This window comes from Megachile rotundata, chromosome 7 (genome assembly GCF_050947335.1).
Source record: "Megachile rotundata isolate GNS110a chromosome 7, iyMegRotu1, whole genome shotgun sequence".
Lineage (NCBI taxonomy): Eukaryota > Metazoa > Arthropoda > Insecta > Hymenoptera > Megachilidae > Megachile > Megachile rotundata.
In genome coordinates this window covers 8,040,933-8,068,299 of record NC_134989.1, presented here as the reverse complement: position 1 = coordinate 8,068,299, position 27,367 = coordinate 8,040,933, and the positions used below count along the sequence as shown (strand labels likewise).

At 31.9% G+C, this 27,367-nt stretch overlaps 2 protein-coding genes across 5 annotated transcripts in view; one reads left to right on the top strand and one right to left on the bottom strand.

Annotated features, from left to right (window-relative positions):
- Positions 1-279: 279 nt before the first annotated feature.
- On the bottom strand, positions 280-7,121 carry LOC100880738 (uncharacterized). The gene is made up of 9 exons (XM_003699180.3): positions 6,475-7,121; positions 5,443-6,320; positions 5,130-5,319; positions 4,845-5,011; positions 4,459-4,751; positions 4,122-4,353; positions 3,841-4,033; positions 3,129-3,680; positions 280-3,033 (listed from the first exon to the last, which is right to left on the bottom strand). The coding sequence occupies exons 1-9, from the start codon at positions 6,476-6,478 to the stop codon at positions 944-946; spliced, it is 4,599 nt and encodes a 1,532-aa protein (XP_003699228.2). The 5' UTR covers positions 6,479-7,121; the 3' UTR covers positions 280-943.
- A 14,932-nt stretch (positions 7,122-22,053) lies between these two features.
- FucTA (glycoprotein 3-alpha-L-fucosyltransferase A) overlaps positions 22,054-27,367 on the top strand; it is a 33,661-nt gene continuing 28,347 nt past the window's right edge. Inside the window, exon 1 of one of the 4 annotated variants that reach the window (XM_076533186.1) lies at positions 22,054-22,368. The gene's annotated coding sequence lies outside the window, so the exon portion shown is untranslated. The remainder of the gene's footprint in view (positions 22,369-27,367) is intronic. The other 3 variants (XM_012292965.2, XM_003706588.3, XM_076533188.1) reach the window with 3 other exon arrangements.

Sequence of the window (27,367 nt, the reverse complement as noted above, 5' to 3'; positions counted from 1 at the left end):
CGATGGAATTGTAAATAATACACTTAGAGACATGAGTATATTTATCAATAATATTGTTTAAAAATAAGCAATAAAATTAAATCAAACAAATGGTAATTAATAAAGACTTAGATACAGCATAACATTTTTAAATTTATTATTTAATACTGTTGTAATATAATAAGATTCATTAATATAGTCATGTGATTACTACTAATTTCATGTTATTTTCGCATTTTCATCTGCAAAATTTAATAAATCAAAGTTAGGTAAATATTTATTTATAAATTCAAATAAATGTCTAAATTACATCTTTTATTTTCTTATATATCAATGCACTGATAATATTCAATAGTTTATAAATTAAAACATCTAAGCAATGTATTAATAATAATTAAAATTTGATATTAAATTGATGATAACATATAAAACTACTGCTGTGATGTCTAATCAAAATTTTAATGAAAATATTTATATAAATATAATTAAGTCAATTATACTTTTATATAAATGCAATTTTATTTAAAAAGTACAATATAAACTTACTTTTTACATAGTCTCAAAGGAGATATACAGAAAACACCATTACCTAGACTTTGTAGTAAACACATTAAATTATAAATTCTGTATTCATTATGTAATAATGATAATAACAATGACAATTATGTTATTCTCAATGTTAAAACAACAAAACAGTAACTCAAAAAAAGAAAAAAAAACAGAATCACTTTTCACTTGCATCAACTTAAAACACAAACTATCATAATAAATATAGTAAGTTTATAAGTATTTTAAACTTTAATCGGGTAATTATTTATTCCATTCGACTTAAATATATTTTGAATTGATACTGAAACATAAAAACTATAATTTCCCCTTTGTGATCCATGTAATAAAGTGATATAATGATAAGAATATCTGAAAAAAAGTTCAAGTAACATTATTAATTTATCGAACACCAATTTTAATATGAACTTTTAAACTGAGAAGTAGGAAAAGGGCGTTGTGATTGAAAATTTGAATTTTGAAATTGCCAAGATCCTACATTGTTCCCACTTTTCCAAGAACCACTTGATGCTGCCTTTTTTTCCGTATCATTTTGAGAAAGCCAACGTGATTTTCCAACATTTTGAACGTTACTATTTTGCCACTGAGATTTCGTAGGAAAATTTGATCCTTTGTTCTGCCAATTGGCTTTATTTTTTGACCACATATCTCCCTGTTGTTCATTTTCTCTTGTCCACGTGGATGATGATGGAGTATTTTCAAATTTCGACCACCTGTCTTTAAAATCTGAAGTGCCATCATCACCCCAAGGATCTTTCGCATCTTCTGGTAAATCATTCAAATCCTCTTTGTCAGAATTTTTCCAAGAGTCCTTAACATTTACCGGTTCCCATCTACTTTGTTTTTTACTGTCCATCCATGGCTCTTTGTATGTAGTAAAAGTTTCTTTTCCACGAATATTCCAATTCTCGTTACTAGTTCCAGGCATATTCGGTGTGCTTGTCCATTTATTATCAAAACTTGACGACCATGTTTCTTTCATCATAGGTTTTGTAGGTAACTGTTTAGAGTTCCAGTTATTTCCACTACTATTCCATGAATCACTACGAACAGACTCTTTAGTATCCCACTTTTCTTGACTAAAAGATTTTCTTTGTCTATCATTACACGCAGCTTGTTCCCAATTACTATTAGATGCTAAATTTTTGTCATTTCGCCAGACATTTTGTTCTGATACTCTTTCAGTAGGGCGGAACCAAGTACCTTGTTCAATTGCTCCTCTACTTGGTATATCCCAATCATCGGTAAATGGCTGTGGAGACATTTGACGTCTTTGAGGGGATTGTGGTCTTTTCGATAGCGATGGAGAAGGTTCCGGCATGAATGCCTTCGATGATTCTTCACGTCTCATCGTGGATGTTTGTTGTCTATCTTGTAGTATTACTTGACGCCTAGAAAGTAACATTTCTTGTCTACCAGACATCATTCGATTAGGAGAAGGAATCTGTCTCCTAGGAGGTGATACTGGTCGTCTCATTGGTGATGGTTGTCTTCTAGGAGACATAGTTGATCTCATAGGAGATATTTGTTGCCGCGGTGGCGATATCTGACGTCTTAATGGCGACATTGGACGATTTAGAGGCATATCAGTTCGTCGTGGAGGTGATAATGGTCGTCTTAGAGGAGATATCTCACATCTTACAGGAGAACGTTGTCTATAAATTGGTGATGGAGGACGGCGAAGGGGAGAGAAGTGTCGTCTGGGAGGAGAACATGGACGTCTTGGAGGAGACAACAATGGTCGTTTAGGAGAAAGTCTTTTTGGTGGAGTCAACCGATGTATTATCGGGGATATTTGTCTTCTCATTGGTGACATTGGTTTCTTTACATTTCCCATTTCATTCCAACGGTTTCTATTAAAAATGTCTTGAGTCTGTTGCGGCTGCATGCTAATTTCATATCGGTCTGGTGTTACACGAAACTGTCTTTCTTCTCTGTGCTCAATTGCTTGCGATACTGGCATTATTGTATTTGGTTCTAATGGTGGTAAATTATTATATTTTTTATACCCTGGTTTCATAGTAGACTCTTCGTTATTTAAAAATTTCTTATTTGTCGCAGTAATTAAAATATCTTGGGAACCCATTTCTTGAATGTATCGACCTTTTAAAAGAAGATCATCTGTACTTTCTCTTTCACCTGAATTTACATTTTCTGGTGGTGCGATACGATCCCAAACGGAACGTGGAAGTTGACTCTGGAGTTTATTTGTTTGTTCTAAAACCATATTTAACATATTTTGCAACTGTTTAGCGGTATTTACATCGACAGTTGGAGCTGGTCCACTTAATTTTTCTTTTGCTATTTCTAAAAGTGCTTGATGCTCTTTCACTGTTTGAGCAATGTCTGTATCTAATCTATTATTAGATAATCTTTCTCTCAAATCAGGTTGCTCTTTGGGTTCTCGCATCTTTCTTTCATATGTAGGATTGATGCGCAGCTGTGGATTTTCTGTTATCCATTCTTTCTTCCTTTTAGCAGGTAAATCTATTTTAAACAATTTAGTAAAATTAGAAAATAAAATTAATAATTAGTAGTAAATATTTGTAATCATTATATCCTTAATATTTCTTAAAGCTTACCTTTAATCCCAGATTTGTTAAATTTCTTCATCAGCTTCTTTGGTGGTGCTTCTCCTTTGTCAGGGGAATGTGAACGTTTTCCTTTGAAAATATTTTTTGTTAAATTATCAGCATTTTTTGTATAAAGCGTTCTCCTTAATGCAGCCTTTGACTTTTTCGGGGCATGTTTTACTATTGGTTTATTAAAATTCTTTTTAACTTGTGGTTTAACATCTTTAACTGGTAGTCTTTTATTTGCTCCGTTTGTACTTTGTTCGTGTGCTTGTTCTTGATTATTTTTACTATCTGTTGCTTCTATACTTTTTTGGTACCAATTTAGATTCATTTTTATTGTTCGTCGTTGCAACATGATAACTGCTTCAAAATGAGGACCAACAGGTAAAGTATCAACTACGCGCGCCAAAACAGGAATAAACGGCGGTCCGCGACTGCTATTGTCTACAGGCCGTGCTAATTCTAATATAGCACGTACTGATTGCTTAGTTAATGTAGTTATCATCACTATTCGTTTAAGAGATGGAATTTTTCTGAGACATGCCATTATTTCAATAGCTAGAAAGTATAAATAAAAACATATATACGTATTTTATAATTTATAAGAATATAAAATATCAAATATTAAATATAAATATGAAAAGTTCTTATAAATTCTTTATTATTAAATTTTTTTAATAATAAAGAATCAAAGCTAGCTTATAAATAATACACATACCTCGTCCGATATTAGTGTTTGCATTAATTATTGCACCTGTTCTCCGATTTTTTGCTGCTATGGCAATTTTACCTGCGATTTGGTTAGGCGCTCCCATAATAAACGAAGCATTTTTTATGTTATTTAACTCACATGTCATTTCCGCTTCTTCTACTTCAGACGGAGAATCTACTCCTATAACTTGTTGGCATTTCTGTATCAGGGTAATATAAGAATATTACAATTTTGAAAATATAACAAAAATATAGTAACTTTTAGTGGAAATGTATTTTTTTACTCACAGAAGCCATCATGAGTCCAATAAGACCAATACCACATCCTATTTCAAATACAGTTGTTTTTGGAGTGGGACCAAGTAATTCGATTACTGCGTTTGCTATATTTTCTGCTCCTGCAGTATTTGACCAAAAATTTGTTTTGGGTGCAAGCTGTATTTTTAATCCACCCACAGTTTCATCTAAAGCTTCTGAACCTACCAAAAATGTTGTGTCTGTAACAACAGTATCATTACATCTGAAATTAAGAAAAAATATAGTTCCTCAATAATATTCATGTGATGTAAATATCAGCTGTAAATTATGTAATTTGTATATTATGGATTTTACAAGACATTCTTACTTATTTATAGTCTTGCAATAAAGAGATTTCACATTGCAATCCTTTCCAGGTCCAGATTCATAAATCTGTTTTAAACGATTCATCGTCGAGCAACTGATGTTTTTTCCAGTTGCAAATAACATAAGCTCATCCATGCTATTACAACGTACTAGTAACCACAACCATTCCTGTCTTCCATCAGTGGTTACTTCCTTTTTCGGTGATGCATCCATAGGTATATCATCAGAAAAACTTTCATTTTTAGAATTCTGTGGAAGTAATTGTTCTGTTGTTTGAAGAAAGTCTTCAAATACCTATAGAAATATAAAACAAATGTTATTATATGTATCTAGTATTAAGATTTAAGATGATACTGCATTATGCAATAGAAGAACATCGAAGCATACCTTTACAGCAGATAAGACAAAAGGTGGAAGTTCTACTTCATTATTTATATTAACACCACAGGTATTGCCTGGTTCCAATTTCCACATAAATTCTGCGTTTTTATTATCACCATCACTATCAGCATCACTTGTCATTTTTGTAGGATTTTGTACATTTTTTTTAGTACCTAGACATATACTATTGACTTAATTATATAGTTTTAAACACTACTAATATTAATTAAAAAATTGAAATAGTAAATTATAAATTTCATACTTCTCAAACATTTCATCATGATTACTTACAAATAAACTTCCAACGATTAGTATATGGTTTGTCCAAACGACAACGTCGAGCTGGTTTTAACTTGCATAAAGGAGAACCGTTCATTTTCTCTTCCCATTCTAACCAATGTTCATAGCATGGATAAGAAATTGCTAAAACTCTAGCAACCTTTGATAATCGTTCCTTTATAATTGCCTCTTTCTCAGCGAGCTGTAATCATTTTTGAAATTGAAATACTACATATGAATATGTATATAATAACCGATTTTATTACATATGTAATAATGGTTTGTATATATGATAAAATATATGTTATACTAATATTTATATTACCTTCTTTTCATACCATTCATATTTCACACATTCTCCTTCTTCTACTGCTATTGATTTATTATTTTCATTATTGTTATCAGGTATCTGCTGATTAATATTACTCTTTTCAACTCTTTCATTTTTTGCACCAATCTTCTTTATTTCCGAGTTAGATATTCTATTCTCCTGTGTCTGATCATTTTGCTTTATTACTTGAACATCAGAAGTCAAATCTATATTTTCAATTTCATCCAAATTACGTAAAACATCTTCGTCTGTTACATCTTTTTGTTCTTCTAGCTGATCTAAATTTATATCAGCAGTAAAATCAATTGATTCTGCATTTGATTGTTGTGGATGTTCATTTTCTACATTTGATTGCTCTGTATCATTTTCAATCTTATTTTGATCGTTTATAATGTTATTATGTTCATTTTCAGTGTTACTCTGTTCATTTTCAGCGTTACTCTGTTCATTTTCAGCGTTACTCTGTTCATTTTCAGCGTTACTCTGTTCATTTCCAACGTTGCTTTGTTCATTTTTATTGGTGTTCTCAATATTTTCTATGTTACTCTGATCATTTTCGATGTTAGTTTTATCATTTCCAATGTTACTCTCATCATTTTTGATGTTACTCTTATTATCTTCGATGCTACTATTAATATTTGAATTATCTGGTACTGAATCGTTTACAGAATCCATTGGTATTGCTTCATTATTTTGCTCTATATTTTTATTTTCTGTACTATTTCCAGGAACCATATCATTCGAACATTGCTTGTTCATATTAGTAGAGTTATCCATAGACTTATTCTGCGCAGCATTAGTTGTATCTTCTTCTTCGACACATTCATCAACTACTTCATAGTTTTCTCCTTCAATTGTGACTTCAGAATTTTCTATAACATTTTAATTAATGATATTAATACTTTAGATTAATTACTTTAAACAAAATAGACTTTTATAACCAAATAGTGGCATACATAATTTTATTAATATTAAATATTCGACAATGATTTACGGAAAATATTTAAACATAAAGAAAACACTTACCCATTTTATTGTCGACCTTCAAATAAGAATTTTCTGCTCTTGACTTTCGAGACAAATGACACTTGGATTAAAACATTACCGACATTACATGCAATATTGATAACTGATTTGTGACGCAACTGACGCATACAGAAAGTTAATCAATGAATGGAACTAAACCAAATCTTTTATCAAATACTCTGCTATCGTTGTACCCTTTCGGTTCTTCATAATCGTTTTATCTAATTCGTAGGTTCATAAAAATAAATCTTTTACCGATATGTACAAAAGTGCATATGTGCATATATCGTAATATGGATTTACTTTCACAAATTTCCTTTATAACGTCTTGATTCCAGGATTATACAAAATCTTCACTTTATTTCAACGCTATACCTTACGCTAGGTAACATTTAATCGCGCGATGGGCAATAATGAAAATGGCGTTCCGAAAATAATCGATTAATGTAGACCCGATGCAAAGTTATCTTTTTTAAATGGTACGCTATGAAATAAGCAAGAACAATAAATACTTATATTTTTATTATATCAAAAAATTTTTACATTTTTATCCAATTAAATACTGTTAAAATATGTATATTATTTTACGAGAGAGCATTCTTAGTTGCACAGCTCAAATCGTTCTCACTACCAGTAGTACCCTTCTATGGTATATTTCTAATTTCGTGGCCATATACATAGTGGAGAAAAATATATGATTAGCCAGAAGAACCATAGACTTATACTAGATTGTACGTATACTAAATTGTGCGACCTGCGAATTGGTACCAATTTTTATAAAAGAGGGCAGTAAGCGCAGAATAGTGTGCGCGTACATTCTGGTTTCTTTGGGGAAATGCAAATCTGGTTTCTTTGGTGAAATGCAAATCTGGTTTCTTTGGTGAAGTGCAAATCTGGTTTCTTTGGGGAAATTAATAATCAAAAAGGAAAGGTTCCTATCCACTGCAAAACCAAAGAGTAAGGATACTTCAGGCGGTACCTTTGATGTTTGAAAAATGTTTCTTTAAATTGATTGTGTTTTTTTTCTCTCTCCATAAAATAGTTTCCTTGTCGACTATTGAAATGTTTCTACTCTTTATACTGGAGTGCAACTTTCTTCAGGAAAAACAAGTAAGTGGCAAAAATCTTTATCACTTGTTATATCACCAAAAAAGGGTATTGAATTTTAAGTAATAAAATGTTCTTACATAATTGCACAGTTTTAAAAACAAGCTGGTTCATTTTGTAGCAAAAATGAATAATAGTTTACTGTCAAGTAATTCATTTAATAAGTTAAAAATATTTTGGAAGCTTCATTTGTACATTGGCGCGTCTCCTTTGAAAACAGTGCACTGATGCAACAGTGCCAGTGTTGGGCAGTCGTGAGATTTTATCTCACGCGAGAGCTTTATGCGCATGCGTTAGCTGACGTCACAGCTTGCTGCCAATGCCGTACCTAGCCGGTACACGCAGTGGTGACTGAGTAGGGCACCTTAATGATCTCACATAATTTTTCAAAAATTCTTATAATTGCATTGTAAACTATGAATGTATAGGTTGGGTTAGATTACATTAGGCTGGGTTAGGTTAGTTATATGTATGACTGTATAAATCTATACAACTATATATACATATATTATAAGTAAAATTACAATCGTAGCTCTTAAATTCTAAATTCTAATTCTAAATTAAATTCTAATCGTAGCTCTTAGCTCGGTATAGTTCTCTGAAGATTTTTTGAAGCCTTCAGAAAACTATACCAATTACCAGGTCACACCACGTGGAGGTGGCTACGATAGTGACCCACCCTAACTCCAAATCCCATCCACCCTCCAAATGCAACATCATTTATCAGAAGGATAAATGAGTTCCGACTCTACATAGCTCATAGGCTCGCACATACAAGTTCTTTACCACAATCCAGTAAAGAACTTGTATCACACACGCTCACGCACATACATTAACTTAATACTAATCGCACGGGATCCCACACGCATACGCTTAACTTATTCTAAACGCCGCATGGTACCTCTCATTCCAAGACTGCACTCAAATAATCTATGACGAATTCAAAAAGCAAAGGGAAATAAGAAAGTTAGAAGAACTTTCTACTAAAAGCAAAGAAAGTTAGAAGAACTTTCTACTAAAAGAAAAGAAAGTTAGAAGAACTTTCTATCAAAAAAGGGGACCATTATTTTTCGCCAAGCGAACCTTGCTTTCCATGGGTCAAAGGGTAGCCCATAGTGGCTTACGTGAACCACGACGGCAAAGATGAACCGAAGATACCTTTGGTAAGAACGAGTGATACACCCCAGTTGGCGGAGGGTTTCCCATTTCTGACGCGCGGGCGACTTATACAGAGGACACCCTTACCGTGATGCCCCTTGGCAGTATGGCGGCAGATCGGGGGGGCACATCATGCTATGAGAGGTGCTCCCCCCGATCGGCCCCGCCGGGCAAAGAATATCACTCGCGCTACACCGGCACTTGCAGCTCACCTCTACCGCGTGTTCACAGCGCTATGAACCCCCAATGATCCACTTGGGCGCAGAACGATTGACAAAAAATAAGTGGGTATACTACAAGTTAACGCGTACAAAGATTGAGAATTGAGAAGATGAGTGCAAGTTGGAATGAGAGGTACTTACAAGGACCCACCCACCCTTCCCACACGATTACAATTAACTTAAAATTAACGCACGCATAAAATCAACTTAAAACTAGCGCACGCATCCCTCGATGATCCCTCGATGATCCCTCGATGATCCCTCGATGTATTCAATGATGAACTATTCATGACCTGAAAGTAAGTAGGTGTGACAATAAAAAAAGGAAACAGAAAAGGAAATGCAAGATTATCTAATTAAAATAAAAACCTGAAACATCTCAATGAAATTAAAACAAACAAGAATCGTTGAAATGGAACCCTGAAACATACAAATACAGTTAAGACACATATGAATAAATAAATTACGTACATAAAATAAAAACTTGAAACATACAAAAATGATTAAGCCCTAAATGTGCCTTTTGTTCTAAAATTGCACTTCTATGATTTAAAACTTTGTAGAGAAAAGGGGTAAAGAAGAAAGTTGGAAGAACTTTCTTTTAAGTTTGAAGCAATTGACAATAAAAATGATTGGCTACTACTAAACTCTAATATGTAACAAGTTAAAAAATTGAGTTAAAGATGAGTGCAAGTTAGAACAAAAGGCACTTACAATGTGCGCAGGCTTTTCGCCACATATTGTGACGAAAAACCTGCGCCCGAGCCCACCCTTCCTCCCACAGCTCGGAATTATTGTAATTTAGATATGGAATTGAGAAGTTACGATCGTAGCTCTTAGCTCGATATCGTTTTCTAAAGTTAATTTCGTGAAAAATATTTAGAAAACGACATCGATTACCGGGTCACACCACGAGGAGGTGGCTACGATAAGATAGTGACCCACCCTAACTCCAAATCCCTACCACCCTCCATTTGCAAATCGCTCATTTATCGGAAGGGTAAATGAGTTCTGACTCTACTTAGCTCATAGGCTCGCATATACAAGTTCTTTACCACTATCCAGCAAAGAACTTGTATCACACACGCACACATACATTAACTTAATACTAATCGCATGGGTACCCACACACCTACGCTTAACTTATCTTAAACGCCGCACGGTACCTCTTACTCTAAGATTGCACTCGAATAATCTATGACGAATTCAAAAAGCAAAGGGAAGAAAGTTTGAAGAACTTTCTATTAAAAGCAAAGAAAGTTAGAAGAACTTTCTACTAAAAGAAAAGAAAGTTAGAAGAACCTTCTGTGAAAAAAGGGGATCAGTATTTTTCGCCAAGTGAACCTCGCCTTCCATGGGTCAAAGGGTAGTCCATAGTGACTTACGTGAACCACGAGACAGAGATGAACCGAAAATACTGGCAAGAACGAGTGACACATCCGCGGAGGGTCTCCCATTTCCCCGCCGCTTGCGTTTGAAGCAAGTCTGACCGCAGAGAGGAGACCCCTGCCGTGAGGCGGCAGATCGAGATGAGCCATCAATCGATCGGCCCCGCAGAGATGTGTCCCTGGCGCTACACCAGCACTTGCAGCTCACCTCTGCCGCGTGTTCACAGCGCTATGAACCCCCAATGATCCACTTGGGTTCGGAATGATTGACAAAAAATAGCTGAATATACTATAAGCTAACGCGTACAAAGATTGAGAGTTGTGAAGATGAGTGCAAGTTAGAATAAGAGGCACTTACAGGGACCCACCCGCCCTGCCCACAAGCATACACTTAAAACTAACGCACGCATAAAATTAACTTAAAACTAACGCACGCATAAAATTAACTTAAAACTAACGCACGCGTCCCACGAAGTTACTTCGATGATCTCTTGATGATCGATGTCTTCAATCTTCGCGTATACGCATCTCACACATTCACTCATTCATACTACAATATGTTACAATAGACGCAACTTAAAATAACTAGAAGTAAACTTAAAATTAGCGCATAAGTTGATGAAATCCCTCGAAGGAAGTCTTCAGTGATGACCTCTTCATTAGCTATAGAATAATTAAGTGTAGCAATAAAAAGAGGAAATAGAGAAGCACATGCAAGATTTGTAACTTTGTAATTTTGGGCATGCAGAATTCATGCTAACATGCAAAATTCATATTAACATTTTCGGAGTAAAAGGGAAATAAAATTCGAGTCGACTTGATAAAAATGCGCAAATAAAATAGAATATATTAGGGAAGTACTCAATTACTTACAATCAAAACCTGTAACATAAAAATGAAACATTTCATTACTTAATTAAAATAAGAACCTGAAATATCTGAACGAAATTAAGATAAACCAAATTATTAAAATAAAAACCTGAAACATAGAAATATTTATTAAGGCAGAAAATAAATTACTTACTTGAAATAAAAATCTGAAACAGACAAATATTTATTAACAAAGAAAATAAATTACTTACTTAAAATAAAAATCTGAAACAGACAAATATTTATTAACAAAGAAAATAAATTACTTACTTAAACTAAAAATCTGAAACAGACAAATATTTATTAACAAAGAAAATAAATTACTTACTTGAAATAAAAATCTGAAACAGACAAATATTTATTAACAAAGAAAATAAATTACTTACTTAAAATAAAAATCTGAAACAGACAAATATTTATTAACAAAGAAAATAAATTACTTACTTAAAATAAAAATCTGAAACAAACAAATATTTATTAACAAAGAAAATAAATTACTTACTTGAAATAAAAATCTGAAACAGATATATGTAATTAGACACATAGAAAACATTAAATTACTTACTTAAAATAAAAATCTGAAACAGACAAAACTGATTAAGGTAAATATGAATCATTACAACTTACTTACACAAAATAAAAACCTGAAACATACAAAAATAATTTAGACAAATATAAAATATTAAAAATTACTTACTTGAAATAAAAATCTGAAACAAACAAAAGTGATGAAGGCAAATATGAATCATTAAAACTTACTTACATACAATAAAAACCTGTAACATACAAAAATAATTTAGACAAATATAAAATATTAAAGATTACTTACTTGAAATAAAAATCTAAAACAAACAAAAGTGATGAAGGCAAATATAAATCATTAAAACTTACTTACATACAATAAAAACCTGCAACATACAAAAATAATTTAGACAAATATAAAATATTAAAGATTACTTACATAAATTTAAACCTGAAACAGACGAATGCAGTTAAAGACAGAAAATTGAAAAACAAAGAATGAAATCAATCTTTATTCGAAACACAACTTTGGAAAAATTGAAATCACCAAAAATACAGTAGATGGAATGAAATAACGAAGAGTCTTGAAAACTTCGAAGCAAGAAATAAAATAGAGAAGACTTCCAAGCAAAGAATAAAATAGAGAAGACTTGAAAACTTCCAAGCAAGGAATAAAATAGAAAGTAGTCTTGAAATCTTCAAAATAAAAAATAAAATCATTTCGAATCTGAAAAACTCTTAAACTAAATAAGTCCTGTATCGTGTACTCACATTTTCACACACTCACGCATACTACAATATTAAAGCCCTAAATGTGCCTTTTGTTCTAACATTGCACTCGTATAATATAAAAGTTTGTAAAGAAAAGGGTTAAAGAAGAAAGTTGGAAGAACTTTCTTTTAAGTTTCGAGCAATTGACAATAAAAATGATTGGCTACTACTAAAATCTAATATGTAAGAAGTTAAAAAATTGAGTTAAAGATAAGTGCAAGTTAGAACAAAAGGCACTTACAATGTGCGCAGGCTTTTCGCCACATATTGTGACGAAAAACCTGCGCCCGAGCCCACCCATCCTCCCACAAGCTCGGAATTAAAAAACTAATGCATTGAACAGAACTTATCAAAAATTACATTCTGCAACAGACAAAAGTAAATAAGACAAATATAAATTATTTCAATACTTACATAAAATAAAGATCTGAAAGAGATAAAAGTAATTAAGACGAAAATGAATGATTTCAATACTTACATAAAATAAAGATCTGAAACAGACAAAACTTATTAAGACAAATATAAATTATTTCATTACTTACTTAAAATTGAATTCTGAAACAGACAAAATTTTATTAACACAGAAAATGGTGGGAGAGGGAGCAAGATTTTTCTTTGTTTCATACAAGAATTTCAAAAAACACAAAACGCAATGAAAATTGCGGATTTCAGAAGAGAGAACAACATAACTTAGCAAAAAATTAAATTCTGAAACAAACAAAAATTTATTAACACAGAAATTTGGGAATAGAGAACATAGCTTACCAAGAATTAAATTCTGAAACATACAAAACTTTATTAACCTATAAAATTGTACGAAAAAAAGTGAAACAACCCTTCAAAAAAACAAGAAGCACAATGAAAATTACGAATTTAAAATCAATCAACAATAAAACAATTTATACAAAATCAATTCCTGAAACAGAGAAAAATAATTAACACATAAAATTGGGAGAAATTAAAATCGCGAAGGGATATAAAAATCGCGAATCTCAATATATAATCGCGAAGGGATATAAAATCTCTAATTTCGTAATAAAATTGCAAAGGGATATAAAAATCTCGAATCGCGAAGGGGTATGCAAATCTCTAATCTCAAAATTTAATTGCAAAGTTATAAAAAAATCTCTAATCGCGAAATTTAATAGGGAGGGCATAAAAATCTCGAATCGCAAAGGGGTATGCAAATCTCTAATCTCAAAATTTAATTGCAAAGTTATAAAAAAATCTCTAATCGCGAAATTTAATAGGGAGGGCCTAAAAATCTCGAATCGCGAATAAAATCGCGAGTAGCTTTGCTCGTAAAAATTCGAGCAAAACGATACATTTTGTATCGTTCAAAAAAATACATGTAAAATACAAAAAAATAATAGTGAGCATAGTGACAGAATGACTGTCCATCCTAAGATCTTAGGATGGACATTCATTAATAGTTCCCCTCTTCTTTGGCAACTTTTGCCGGGGCTCTTCGGCGTATAGCCTCTTCTCTCTTCGGCAAAGCCTCACAAAAATCACTCGCGAATTTTTACGGTAACTCGGACATTCTTATTTTTCACATAAAATTTCAATTTCGCTATCAATCTCCATAAACAGATAGCAAACAATTTTATAGAAATAAAATTGCACCAGTATCCATTTATTTCGATCGATAACAAAATCGAAATTTCATGTAAAAGTTAAATTAATAAAAAAGAAAAATAACTCAAAATAAAAAGATACGACCAGCGATTCTCAGAATGCGCTGTCCGTAAAAGAATGTCCGAGCAGAATATTTTATTTCACTGCACTTCACTTCGCTTTATACTTCATTTTTGCAGTCGGATCTAGAACCCGACTGCGACTTACAAACTAAAAGGCCTGGCCTGAACGAACAATCGAGTTCAAGAGAATATTAAATAAATTCATATTTAATATTTTTCTCTTCTCGATTTTTCGTGAACCCCCCAGATGCAAGCATCTCACGTGTGAGAGAGGAGAACAGAGAAACGTGAAAGCTTGCTCTGGCCCTACCTACTTAAAACTAACTCATTCACACCAGAAGTAAGCTACCTGCCTGCCTATCACTATATTTAAAAAATTGCAAAGTCCATTCTCACAAAAACACACTCCACGGTTCTCACACATACCACCCGGGTGCAAAAAAGCCTAATCCTAGGGAGTACGTCCCGGGACGTCTCCGACACCCGAGTTCAATACTACATTCACACTCTAAGTTCATACCTTTTTGCTGAAATCGATCGACAATCGACAGTGAACATACATATTTCATTTTCGTACTCTTTCGAATATTCAATGTAATATGCACATGTAATAATTTAAACTACTCATACAATTTTTTAACTTAATTAATTTATAAAATTTTCAAATGACTCTACTTGCATTTTGTATGCATTTTCAAATAGAATTTTGCAATATTTAAAAAATAAATCTATAGCTTAATCGACACAAGGTCCACGACCTAACCACACACACACGTGTAACTTGTGTCGATAATTCACTGTCAATTTGTCGATCGCCAAATATCTTAAAACTAAACCGTGTCCACCTGCCCTAACCCATGCGAGTAGCATCTAAGCACGCGCATGAGTATAGAGCATAAAAATGAACACGGCCACATGTATTTTGACCTACCAGTTTTCTTCATGTGTGCTGAAAATCCTGAGCTAAAAGACATGATTAGAAACATGCTAATAAAGTGTCTTCCAGCAAAAATTGACTCTAACTTTAAAAAACTTTCAAAATGGAAAATGGAAGATCACTTTGCAAAAATCTAAGTATATCGGTAATTTCATTCTTAACAGATTTGTGATATCAAAGTAAATTTCTAAATGACTCAAACATTCACAAATAACTTTGATATCGAAATCTGTTTTTCGCGAAACTTTCTTGTACATATGTGTATTCATAAAGAGTTCGCGATACAATTGAAAGTGAAAATAAAATTGAAAGTGACTCTAAAAGTAAACTAGCACGAAATCGGAGGGTCATCCGACTTCAATATACTAATTTTAATTTGATTCGTAAAAAAGTTAAGTTAAAACGCGATGTACAAGAAAACCCTGACCTGATCTAATAAATATAATAAACAGTTTGTACGAATTTTGCACGATCGTACAGTCGTGGTCACTATGCTCGCTCGAAAATATAAAATACAACCAGTTCCCGTGTCGCTTCGGACCATTCGTCCTACGACATGATGGGAACCGGAGGAACCATAAAGCATGCGACTCACCGATCGTTGACTTGCGCCACTGCGATCGCTTTACCGGTAAAGCATCAGAGATTTGGACTGCTTTGGACTGTTTTGGACTGCTTTGGACTGCTTTGGCAACGTTTGGATTTGGCAGTTTGTCCATTGGATTGGCAGCGTGACCTGTAATCATAGCAGGACAACAATTTAGTAACTGTCAATCAATTTGCATTTCGAGTAACGTATACATTTTTGAAACGCAAACAGTTAATAAACAAGTTAAGCATGCATGCAGTACTACATTACAAAAACCAGTAATAAATTTGCAAATGTATATCAAAACGTATAGTCACTCAGTGAAACATTATAAAATATTCGAAAAAATATGTCAATGCACTTGAATAATTATTGTATGGCACAGGTTAAAACGTTTGCAAATTTATACCGAAACACATAGATAACTACATGGTAAAACACATTAAAACACCAGTGCAAGTATTCCAAAACATTTAAATAACCACTCCATAATACATACTAAAACACCAGTAACAATTTGTTAAAATATTTAAATAACCATTCCATAATACACACTAAAACACCAGTAGCAATTTGTTAAAACATTTAAATAACCACTCCATAAAATATATTAAAACACCAGTAACAATATGTCAAAACACTTAAATAATCACTCCACATAATACACTAAACCACCAGTAACAATATGTCAAAACACTTAAATAATCATTCCACATAATACACTAAACCACCAGTAACAATATGTCAAAACACTTAAATAATCATTCCACATAATACACTAAACCACCAGTAACAATATGTCAAAACACTTAAATAATCATTGCATAAAGTACACTAAAGCACCAGTAACACTATGCCAAAACACTTAAATAATCATTGCATAAAGTACACCAACACCCAATAACAGTTTGTAAAAGCACTTAAATAATCACTCCACAAAATACATTAAAACAGTAAAAAATTAATAAAACATTCAAATAACCGCACCATAAAACACAGTAATAAATCCGTATACACATGCACAATCACTTAAGGAAACACACTAGTAAAGTCACTGATACTTGTAGAACCACACCATAAATTTTATTAATACACCTCCATAATTAATAAAAAATAATTATTAAAGCACATTAAACACTAGTAATAACACACTAGGTACACTAATATATCCGTATATGCATGCAGGTAACACACTGGTTAAGTCACTGACACTTGTAGAATCACACGATAAAATTTATTAATACACCCGCATATTTATTAAAAAATATTTATTAAAACACACTAAGCACTTATTAAAGCACAGTAGGTAATACAGGGACAAGCACAATATCGGTAAAGTAAATCCTTGACTCGTACCGGTAAGTGTTGACAGGGCCGATCGGACCTCCTCGACTTTCAAAACAAAACTGAGCAGCGGCGACCTCTTCAAGTGTAAGTGCGATTGGTAGTTTACAGTAGCCAATTAGACATCATGTAATCGACCAATAGATCAAATCAAAGTGCAAGAGTGATTGCTAGCGTACAGTAGCCAATCAGACATCATGTAATCCACCAATAGCGTGCAACCACTCTCATTGGTTGCTGTATAATTATTCTAACGTCATATTTTTTATAATTTTATATTTTTTGGTAGTTTATTAACAAATTTATTGTTGTAATTATTTAAATTTATTAATTTTTTTTAACTTAATCTTGCAGATATGTTGCAAAATGATTATTTATTAATATACATTGTATGTATACATATATTGTGAATTATATGTATAATATAATATAATGGGAATAATATGATGGAATATAGGAGATTATTATATTTGAAATAACACAAAAGCACAATAACTTTTAAAACACTAAATGAATTTATTATTTAAGAAAAACGACTTGGAAGAACCTCTTTGAATAACTATATTTTATACGTGTGAAAATTATAATATCAGATAAACAATAACAAAGAAATACATGGATTTCATTTTGTTAACATGCATAGATCCGATAAAAATTGAGCCGTATCTTTTTTCTTTGCTCTTGCAACAAATATTGGTATTCATATAACAAATCGGCTGGAAACGTAAAAAATAATAATAATCATAAATAAATTTAATATTACGTTTATTATATATAATCTGTTGTATTATTTAACCCTTTTATTCTTTTTCCTGCAATTTTCTTCAGATTTATTTTGTTTTCCTTACTAGGGCCTAATGATACCTTATATTTCATCAAAGTGTATACGCTACTAAGGACTTCTACGGATAGCTTACTGCGCATGTACTGGGACTGCCCAACACTGACTGTGAGTGCTACTGTTAGTAAAATACAAACAGTAACTGTCATATCTACAGTCAATTACGAAAATTAAAATTCGGAAAACCGTCATGTTTCGATATCAAACGAATTTTTCAAATAAACTCCTTTTTGCAAAAGAAGATATCTGTGAGAATGGTGTTTGGTCGAAAGAAAATTTTTTGCCATTTTTATATCATTCCCTATATTATCGATGAGGTATAGTATAGTATATACGAATTGTTCTGAACACATAATTCGCATGTATGGACACACGAAATATTTTGTAAAGAGTATAACATCGATATTAATAAGTATATAGCATATTGATCAATAAAATCAAAATTAATTGAATTTTTACGAAAATGGAACAAGTGGCATCATCTTCCGACGAACAGGGTGAACTACATACTTATCTGATATAAAAAAGGATTAATCAGCTATAGGTAACTTTCATTGACATACGATGTCGATAACTTTATTGAAAATACTTTTTCTCTTTTTGTTGCTAACAGTAAAATACGGAAGGTTAAAGTTTCTCCAAATATTAAATACAATTATCAATGATTCTATTAAATGAAATATTTTTTTTATTACAAAAATTCATTTTCTTTCATGTGGATTTGAATTTTACCGCCACCTGCGTCCACTACTGCCCTCAGACGATTTTTCTTTATATTCAGCTTTGGATTAGCATGGCGGCAATCAATCAAAAACGTGACCACGGTTTCCTATTTCTCCCAGGAGGATTGCCAAATCCCCTTGGTTCTGTGGCGTTCTATATATCAATTTATCTGTCACGTGCAGTACATATCGACACCTGATATCAACACTGTAGCTTCAGTATCAATGCGTACGAGTTACAGTGTTATTCATCATCGTTACAATCATCATTATGTCACTCTTTTAATATTAGAAAATGTATAGATAGAAAATGTACAGTTGTTATATAATTATGCTATATTTTTATGTTCATTATACATGTTCTTCAATGCTGAATATCTATGATGCAAAATTTATTGTAGAGTTAGAATATATGGACGGCTAGGAAATATGGATGTGTGGTCATTGACGTTGAATATGAACCACCTATTTTTTATTTATTGACAAGATTTATGGTAACACTATATCTTTGTAACTACTATAATTCAGAATAAAGTTTTCAAGTGCCTCACATTTTTTAACAACTGTTTCTCTTAATCTTCTGATTAGTAGAAGATTCGATAATACTCTAACATCTTTAATCAAATATCTAGCTTAACTATAAGATTTATCTAATCTTCACATTTTCAGAGGTTACATAATAGTTTTAACAATATCATACTCATTCACAAAATCAAGTTTACTTAAAATTACTTTTTCTACGTTTTGTGTAATTTATTTATTGTATACAAAGCATCTCAAACAGAATAGATCTTTGTAACGATATGATGCGTTCTGATCAAAGGATATTTGTTCTTCCTCTCCACTATTTAGGCATAGGAAGAATGAACATTAGCTCCAGGCACGGGCAAGTAGCAAATTGAGCTGGAACGCTTTCCAACGCTTTCAAGCTCGGCGGCGACATCAAAGACGGCATAGGTAGACTCAAAAGCGAGATGGCTACTTCCCCCTCTTCACTTTCTCGAGGTCACATGGTTTAATTTTTGTATACTTTACGATTGTCACATTCTTCCATACGTTTTTCATAGCGTGTGTCACACAAGACCGAAAGGCCCAGGGACAAAGGAAGCTTTATCTTGTCCATGCCTCTTACACACTGTGAATCTTTTATCGGCTGATAGTTTGATCGATTTGATAAAACATTTTTAAATTAAACTACCGTGTTTGCTAGATTAGTTTGAAAACATAAAAAACACTTCATCGTATTTATTTAACAGGTGATTCAACAGATTTAATAGATGAAGGAAAATGTTGAGGTAAATTGTCTGGTATCTTCGCGACGCAAGGGTGAGAGACTCAGGAAAAAATCAAACTACGAAACTCACTATCAAAAGGAAACTTTTATTGTTTTTAATGCACGCATCACGCTCACGCCTGGGGCCAAGAGAAGCGTTAGAGAAAACAAAAGAATATTATTTTAAAAAAGAAAAAACGCAACATGGATTGAAGCGCGAAAAACAAATAGCTTCGACAGAAAATAAATTATCAAAGCGGTTCTAAGTTACATGAATTAATTGGTATAGTTCTCTCACAAGGACACTAACGAAGAGCTAGGATCAAAGTACTAAAACGAATGTTATTTTGTTAAAACGCAAAGCATTCCTTGACGTAAAGTATTTATCGTCACATGTAGCAAATTGTGAAAATCTTCACATATACAGTATGTACATGTAGTACGTGTATGTAGTATGCTTGGTTATAGCAATCATATCAATAAGATAGAGAAATAAGGAAAATAGAGTTGTCTTCATTCTCAGAGCTCACTTTATAGAATATGACTGTTTCAGAAAATGTTTGAGTTGCATCTCTGTGATAGAGATGTACTATTAATACCTGCATTTCTCCTGTACTTAATCTTGTATGACAAAGATAGTAATCGTGCTCTTAGTGTTTAATTAACACCGTGAATTCGTACAGGGCCTAATATTTACATAGAGCTGGTAGTAAAGTAGATTTAAGCTCTCAAGCCATCCAAGTCTCTGCATGACTATGTCTAATACATGTGATTTGCCTGTTTGTTTTAAACCGAGAATAGATTGTTAACCTCAGACATTTCTAAATTTGGAATATATTATTTCTTAAATTATTATTTAATTTGGAACATATTATTATTATATATTATTTCTGAATTTGAATACGATATGGTTATCCTCAAACATCTTCTTCTGTCATTTGAAGCCATTTTTAATTCTGTTCTTCAATTACTTTTTTTGTGTCTCTGAATATTTGTCGATGATTAAATTTACATATGAAAATATGTGTTATGTTATGCAAATCTCTTTTTATTAATTCTTTGGGTTACACAAACACTGCATGAGAGAATGTATGTATAATTTACAGGAACTCTGAAGTAGTTTTCGTTGAAAGCGCTAATTCTTTCTTGGGATTGTGCGATAATTTCTGTGAAACAACTAAGATTCTCATGGGAGTACAGTCAAGAACAAATCTGACATTTTTGGGGAAAAGGCAGAAAGGTGAACAAATTACCGAATGCAAAGAGGTTTTAAACTAGTTGGTGAATTTGCAAATTTGAAATTTTAGAAATTTGGAACTGCAGAAATCGAATTTGAGGATTTGGGAATTTGGGAACTTGGGGAGGAGAAGATTTCAAAATTTTGGAGTTTGGGCTTTTGAAATTTTGGGGCTTGAGAGATTGGGAATTCTATTTAAATAATAGAAATTTGGGGAATTGGGAATTTGGAAATTTGGAGATAAACTTAGAAATTTAGGAGTTGGAAAATCCAAGAATTTGGAGATCTAAATTTGGAAATTTATGAAATTTGATGGTTTGGAACTAGCAAAATTTAAGTCCAAAATTTGAAAACTTAGAAATATAAGGTCTTGAAAATTTTGGAATTACTGAACTTAAAAATTTGAAAATTAAAGAATTCAAATTTGTATCCTTAAAAATTGTGTACCTAAAAATTTAGAAATTTCCAAATTGAGGAACACGAGAACTTAAAAGAACTCGAAAATAGAAATTAGAGAACTCGTTCGATAAAGCTAAAATTCTCAAATATCCAGATCCGCAAATTTCAACAACAAATATTAAAACAGTAAACATAATAATAAAATTCCAAACTGTACACCCTCCAGTACAAAAATTAGCAAATGTATCCAACGAAAGGAAGCCAGCGTTGCACCCGAGTGTACAGGATACGCTTGCATGACGATTAAGTTCGTGAGGCTGAAGGAGGCTTAGGCGTGCAAATTTCTCCATGGTAGAGCGCAGACGCGGCTCTTATAGATTTTCCCCTTGGTATCTCGATACGTGTAGTACCGACAAAGTTCTGGGGGTACTGACGATGGGGTGTAAGGGGGTGAAAGGCGTACGTTCAACGCGCAGTGTCCACGAAACGGGAAAAGGAACTGCGCATACCCAGCGGTGGAAACAGGGTGACGAAGAGGAGGTGGAAGAGGAGGAGGAATAGCAGGAAAAAGAGGTAGTGTTGGAGTAGGAGGAGGATGTAGTGAGAGGACAGAAGCGACGGGCTAGGCCAACCGTCTACTACGTGAACTGCTCGATCAGGAATGAATAATCTCGCGCATAGGTGGTGCCCGACGTGAACGATTTGGACATGTGACCAAGGGTGGGTGCATCATCGAGGTGCATCTTCGTGGTGCACTGTTACTCGTATCTCGCGGCTAAACACGTGGTGTCATTCCTCAACGCACTTTTGAAATGGTGAGTTCACTTGTCTCCGGCATCTTTATCAATTTCGCTATTCGCATGGCTCGCACAGCTTTCGGGCATCGCATTTTTTGAACCCCGGTTTATTGAAACTACGTCTCGATAATTTATTGAAAATACATTTCGGTCTATACATAATTTATCTTATACTTTTCGGGAACTTATAGCTTCTTAAACGGTGTGATAGCAGATTTAAACGGTATTTTAAATAGCACTGACGAAATAACGTTTATCATTTTGATACCAAGTGTTTTTTCGTACTTTTTACAAGTGATATTGGTTGTTACTGGTAATGTAAAACTTCAACCATAACCGTTTAGTATGTATCTGTACCTGGGACTGATAAAAGATATCATTGCGTAAGGCGTGTTTATTTTTATTATCTTTTTGAAATATATAACGGGTTATTTCATTTTTGCGTTGGTGTAATAACGTTGATTAGTACGAAATTTTGAGACTGCTTAAAATGTGGACTGTGGTGTGAAGAAATTGAAGTGTTAATTTGAAGAAGTGGTATACTGTAACTATGTTATAATTATACTGTAACTATGCTATAACTATTCTAGAACTATACTATAACTCTACTATACTATAATCATACTATAGCTATACTATTACTGTACTACAACTGTACTATAACTATCATGCAAATATACTACTATACTATATTACAACTATGCCATACAATAATTACAACTATCCTACATGTACATTAAAATTATGTTATAACTATACTATAACTACACTATCCTGTTAAATCATCACACTAAATAATTTATTATTAATTTGCAAAATGTATATGAAACATGAAACTGTATACAAATAACCGCAACCTTCAATCATTATAGCTGTTCTCCACCCTTTTTATAATTAACAGACACACAAATAAAAACTCAAAATTCACCCAATTTCCTACTTCAGTTATTTTTCATTTCTCAAAATTTCAAACACTTAACTTTATATCTATAAAAATTGTTAAACTGCAGACTGTGTTTCACTGTGTTAAACTGCAGACTGTTCACTGTTAAACTATAGTAACAATTACTAGACAAATGATTAATAGCTGACTATAGTGCCCGATCGAATCTAGTTTGTCTTAATCATAACATGAATAGAAATCAATTATCTCCATCGTCTTTAAACACAGTCCCTTTACCGACAAGTGTCGCTCTTTGTAAATTGCATTTTCAACAGTTAATTACTTTACGTGTCACGTTATTTATAGAATAATAACGTGTACATAGTAGAATATATTCAAGGATTAAGATAAAAACGTTATCATATCATTATTTACATTTGTTTCACTATTTGTATAACTTGGGTCACTGAAAGTGGTTCAATCACTATCAAAGTTATGCGAAAATTCGTGTAGTAGCAATTATATTTGTAAACGTTTTCAGAGATTTCAAGGTCATTTTAATTTTTCTAAATAGTCATGGGAACGCGTAAACATCAACAATTTCAGACATTTCAAATTTTCAGTTTCTCATGGTGAGATGGCGGTTCCAACGCACGCTAATATTTCATAAACATTGCAGTTTGCTTCTTCGAGGCTGACCTGGATCTTGTATCTTATAAACCGAATAAATCGTAGATTTATATCTTCATTCTTTAACGCTTTGCACTCCTTAATTTCTTTTATCTAACGACTCCTTAATTTACAAAGTAGATGAAGAAAAGAGTGTTCAGTGAAATGTATGGTAACAGGGTGGAGTATGTAACAAATACATTTTTCTTTTATTACAAGCAGTAAATAGATAATAATATACGTATTCAACCTATTTATCCGAATTATTTATAGGATCCATGGAAATGTCGAGCCACATTCGACATAGGAGTGCAAAGGGTTAATAAGTTTTCATAAAGTTAGAGTCTTAAAAGCGTTGCGATCTGGACTTTAATTAGACAGTGTCTCGTTGCGTTATAGAAAATAAGTAATACCGTAAAATGGTGTCTCTGCGCGATGTAACTTGAGCCATGTAAATGCTCAATTATGTGGAAACTGTACATAGGTATTTACATACTAGGGGTTTCGATCTAAAGGGATTTGACACGCTCAATTAAGATTGTAATCGGAACAGAGATAAGTTGCTTTATGACAGACTAATCTCGTATTTGCGTGCGAGATTCTCGCTTTTAAATTATCTATGTCAAAATTTGTTGCCGCTTGTGTACACGTGAAATGTTACACGGTTTCGTGCTGTCCCGGTGTTACATCGTTTTTATGTTCTTTATGCGTGCTTTACGCAGCCATCAAATATTTTATGATTTCTTATCCAGATTTTTGAAATGTTTATTTTCTGAACGAATGCTTTTGTATTCTAATTTCTAAGATTTTTAAAATAAACTAATTTCTTAAGCATTACTAAAATTCTTTTCTAAGTTCGTAGTCAAATTAAGAAATTCAGTAATAAATGAGAAAGCAATTATTTTTGGTGTGGAAATTTAAGTTTTTGATATAAACAGTAACTATCGATTTGTATTTTATATTTTTTTTCATTTTGCGATTTGTATTTATATTTCACATTCAGCGATATTTAATGTCAGTTATTAGTGAAATGAAAGTATGAAGTAATTTTATGAATTAAAGCAAAACATGCATTTCACATAATCTACAAATGGAGGAACAGTTTCATTGCATTAATGAAATTTGATTTGTAATTTGACGTTTAAAGCTATGAATTGTACATGTAAAATTTATTAAACTATTTACTGCAAAAGTAGTGTTTTTTGATTATTGTAAAGTTGCTTTGAGAATAATTGAAACAGGTATACTTGCACTTTTACCATATGTAAAATTGATTAAATCCTATTTATTGCAAAAGTAGTGTTTTCTAATTATTGTAAAGTAGTTTTGAGAATAATTGAAACAGGTATACTTGCACTTGTACCATATGTAAAATTTATTAAACTATTTATTGCAAAAGTAGTGTTTTCTAATTATTGTAAAGTTGTTTTGAGAATAATTGAAACAGGTATACTTGCACTTTTACCATATGTAAAATTTATTAAACTATTTATTGCAAAAGTAGTGTTTTCTAATTATTGTAAAGTAGTTTTGAGAATAATTGAAACAGGTATACTTGCACTTTTACCAGTCGATACATCAGATACAAAATATCGAGGTTATCGTAGAAAGTACGAGGGATGAATTGAGAAGTGGGCGTAAAGGTTGATTCATGCTGGTATAATACTTTATGGTACCTTCTCTGACAATATTTCGATAATAGCACAGATAACGTAATACTGCATTGTAACCGAATTTGCTATTGTATCGACGAAAAAACCAAAGATGAGTCGATAAGTTTGCTATGGTAACATTTTCATGCATGAAATACGTTATTCGTGTAATAAGTAATGCCTGAAGTGGTCGTTAATAAGATATTACCGCAATTATTTCTGTTTTTAGAAAACTACGTTTTTATATTCTTACGTTAAATAATATATCGCCGCACTTTTACTTACATCTATAGAGCTTTGCTGACTATGCACGTAACAAATCGATGTTGAGTAAGTACGTCAACAGTACGAAAATATTCTTTTTGTTTGTCGTAAATAATATAGTATTATAAGAAAATTCTATTTGACTTAATTCGAGATTTAATTCTATTTAAATATAATAGGTTTAGATAAAAAAATTGCACTTGAAATTTTGTAGATAGTTAATTTTGTTATTTGTTAGATTTTCACTTATTTGTTATATTTTCACTAAATTAATACAATCATTAATGTACAAGGTATCTATCATTTTTTAGTAAAATATATCAGAATTTTTTTTTAGAAAAACATCAAATGTATAAACATAATCAAACCTAACCTAACCAGTAAATAACTGGTATAAGTACCAGTAAAAATAAGAGAAAAATGTGATACTTTCTGTTTAGCAATATTTTATTACAAGCGATTAAACGACAATGTACTTGTTGATATTTCGTATATTACTCATCACGCGTAGTGACGATGAAATAAATATTCAAATATCATATCAATGTATTTTCATTTCTGGGAGGAAATGTTTGTCAGACAAGAATTAATAGACTGATTTCAGATTTCACTGAATTTTAAGTGATAAATTTAATTTTAGATGTCAGTTCTGTAATTAGATATTTAAAGATAGAAGCAACACTTTTGCTGGTGTGAATATTTTGCATTCAAAATAAAACATGTTATAAATAGTGAAAGCTATCATGCTTTATAAAATTGTGTATTCAAATTTCCTGTAAGGAATCTTTTTTATTTTTACAAGATTTATACGAAAGAGATATGTATGTTATATTAATCAACTTTTGTCCTTTTGACGTATATTTACGTCGTCTATAAAATCTATAAAATTAATAATTATCTATAAAGTTTTAGTTAAATGTCTTATTTATTTTTGCCGGAGTATCATTTTGCTTTATAAATATTTGTTTTATTATTTATACAGTGTGTTCTTTTAAACGAATAAACTAAAGAAAATAATCGATAAGAACAATGGTAATACGCGAAGTATATCGATATGCGTTTGCAAAGTTATAAACAAATACACATTATGTGCACGATATAGGTAATGATACATTTTCCATTATATCGCAAGGTCGGCTGCGTTTATCTGGCATAGAGACACGTGTTTTAACATTTTTTAATATTGCTTATTATACTAATATTTTTAGTGGTAATTTGCATTTGGTGTCTGAAGTTTCTGTTGAATTTCCAAGGACGTTTTCTGGTTCCACTTTTTATTAGTTATAATTTAATTTTGTATACAAAATAATGTGTATTTAATTTAATGTACAAAATATAGAAAGATATTTAATAGATATTTAATTTAATATACAAAATATATAAAATATATTTAATTTAATATACAAAATATATAAAATATATTTAATTTAATATACAAAATATATAAAATATATTTAATTTAATACACAAAATATATAAAACATATTTAATTCAATACACAAATGTATAAAGTCTATTTAATTTACTATAAAAAGCATTTAAATTTGAC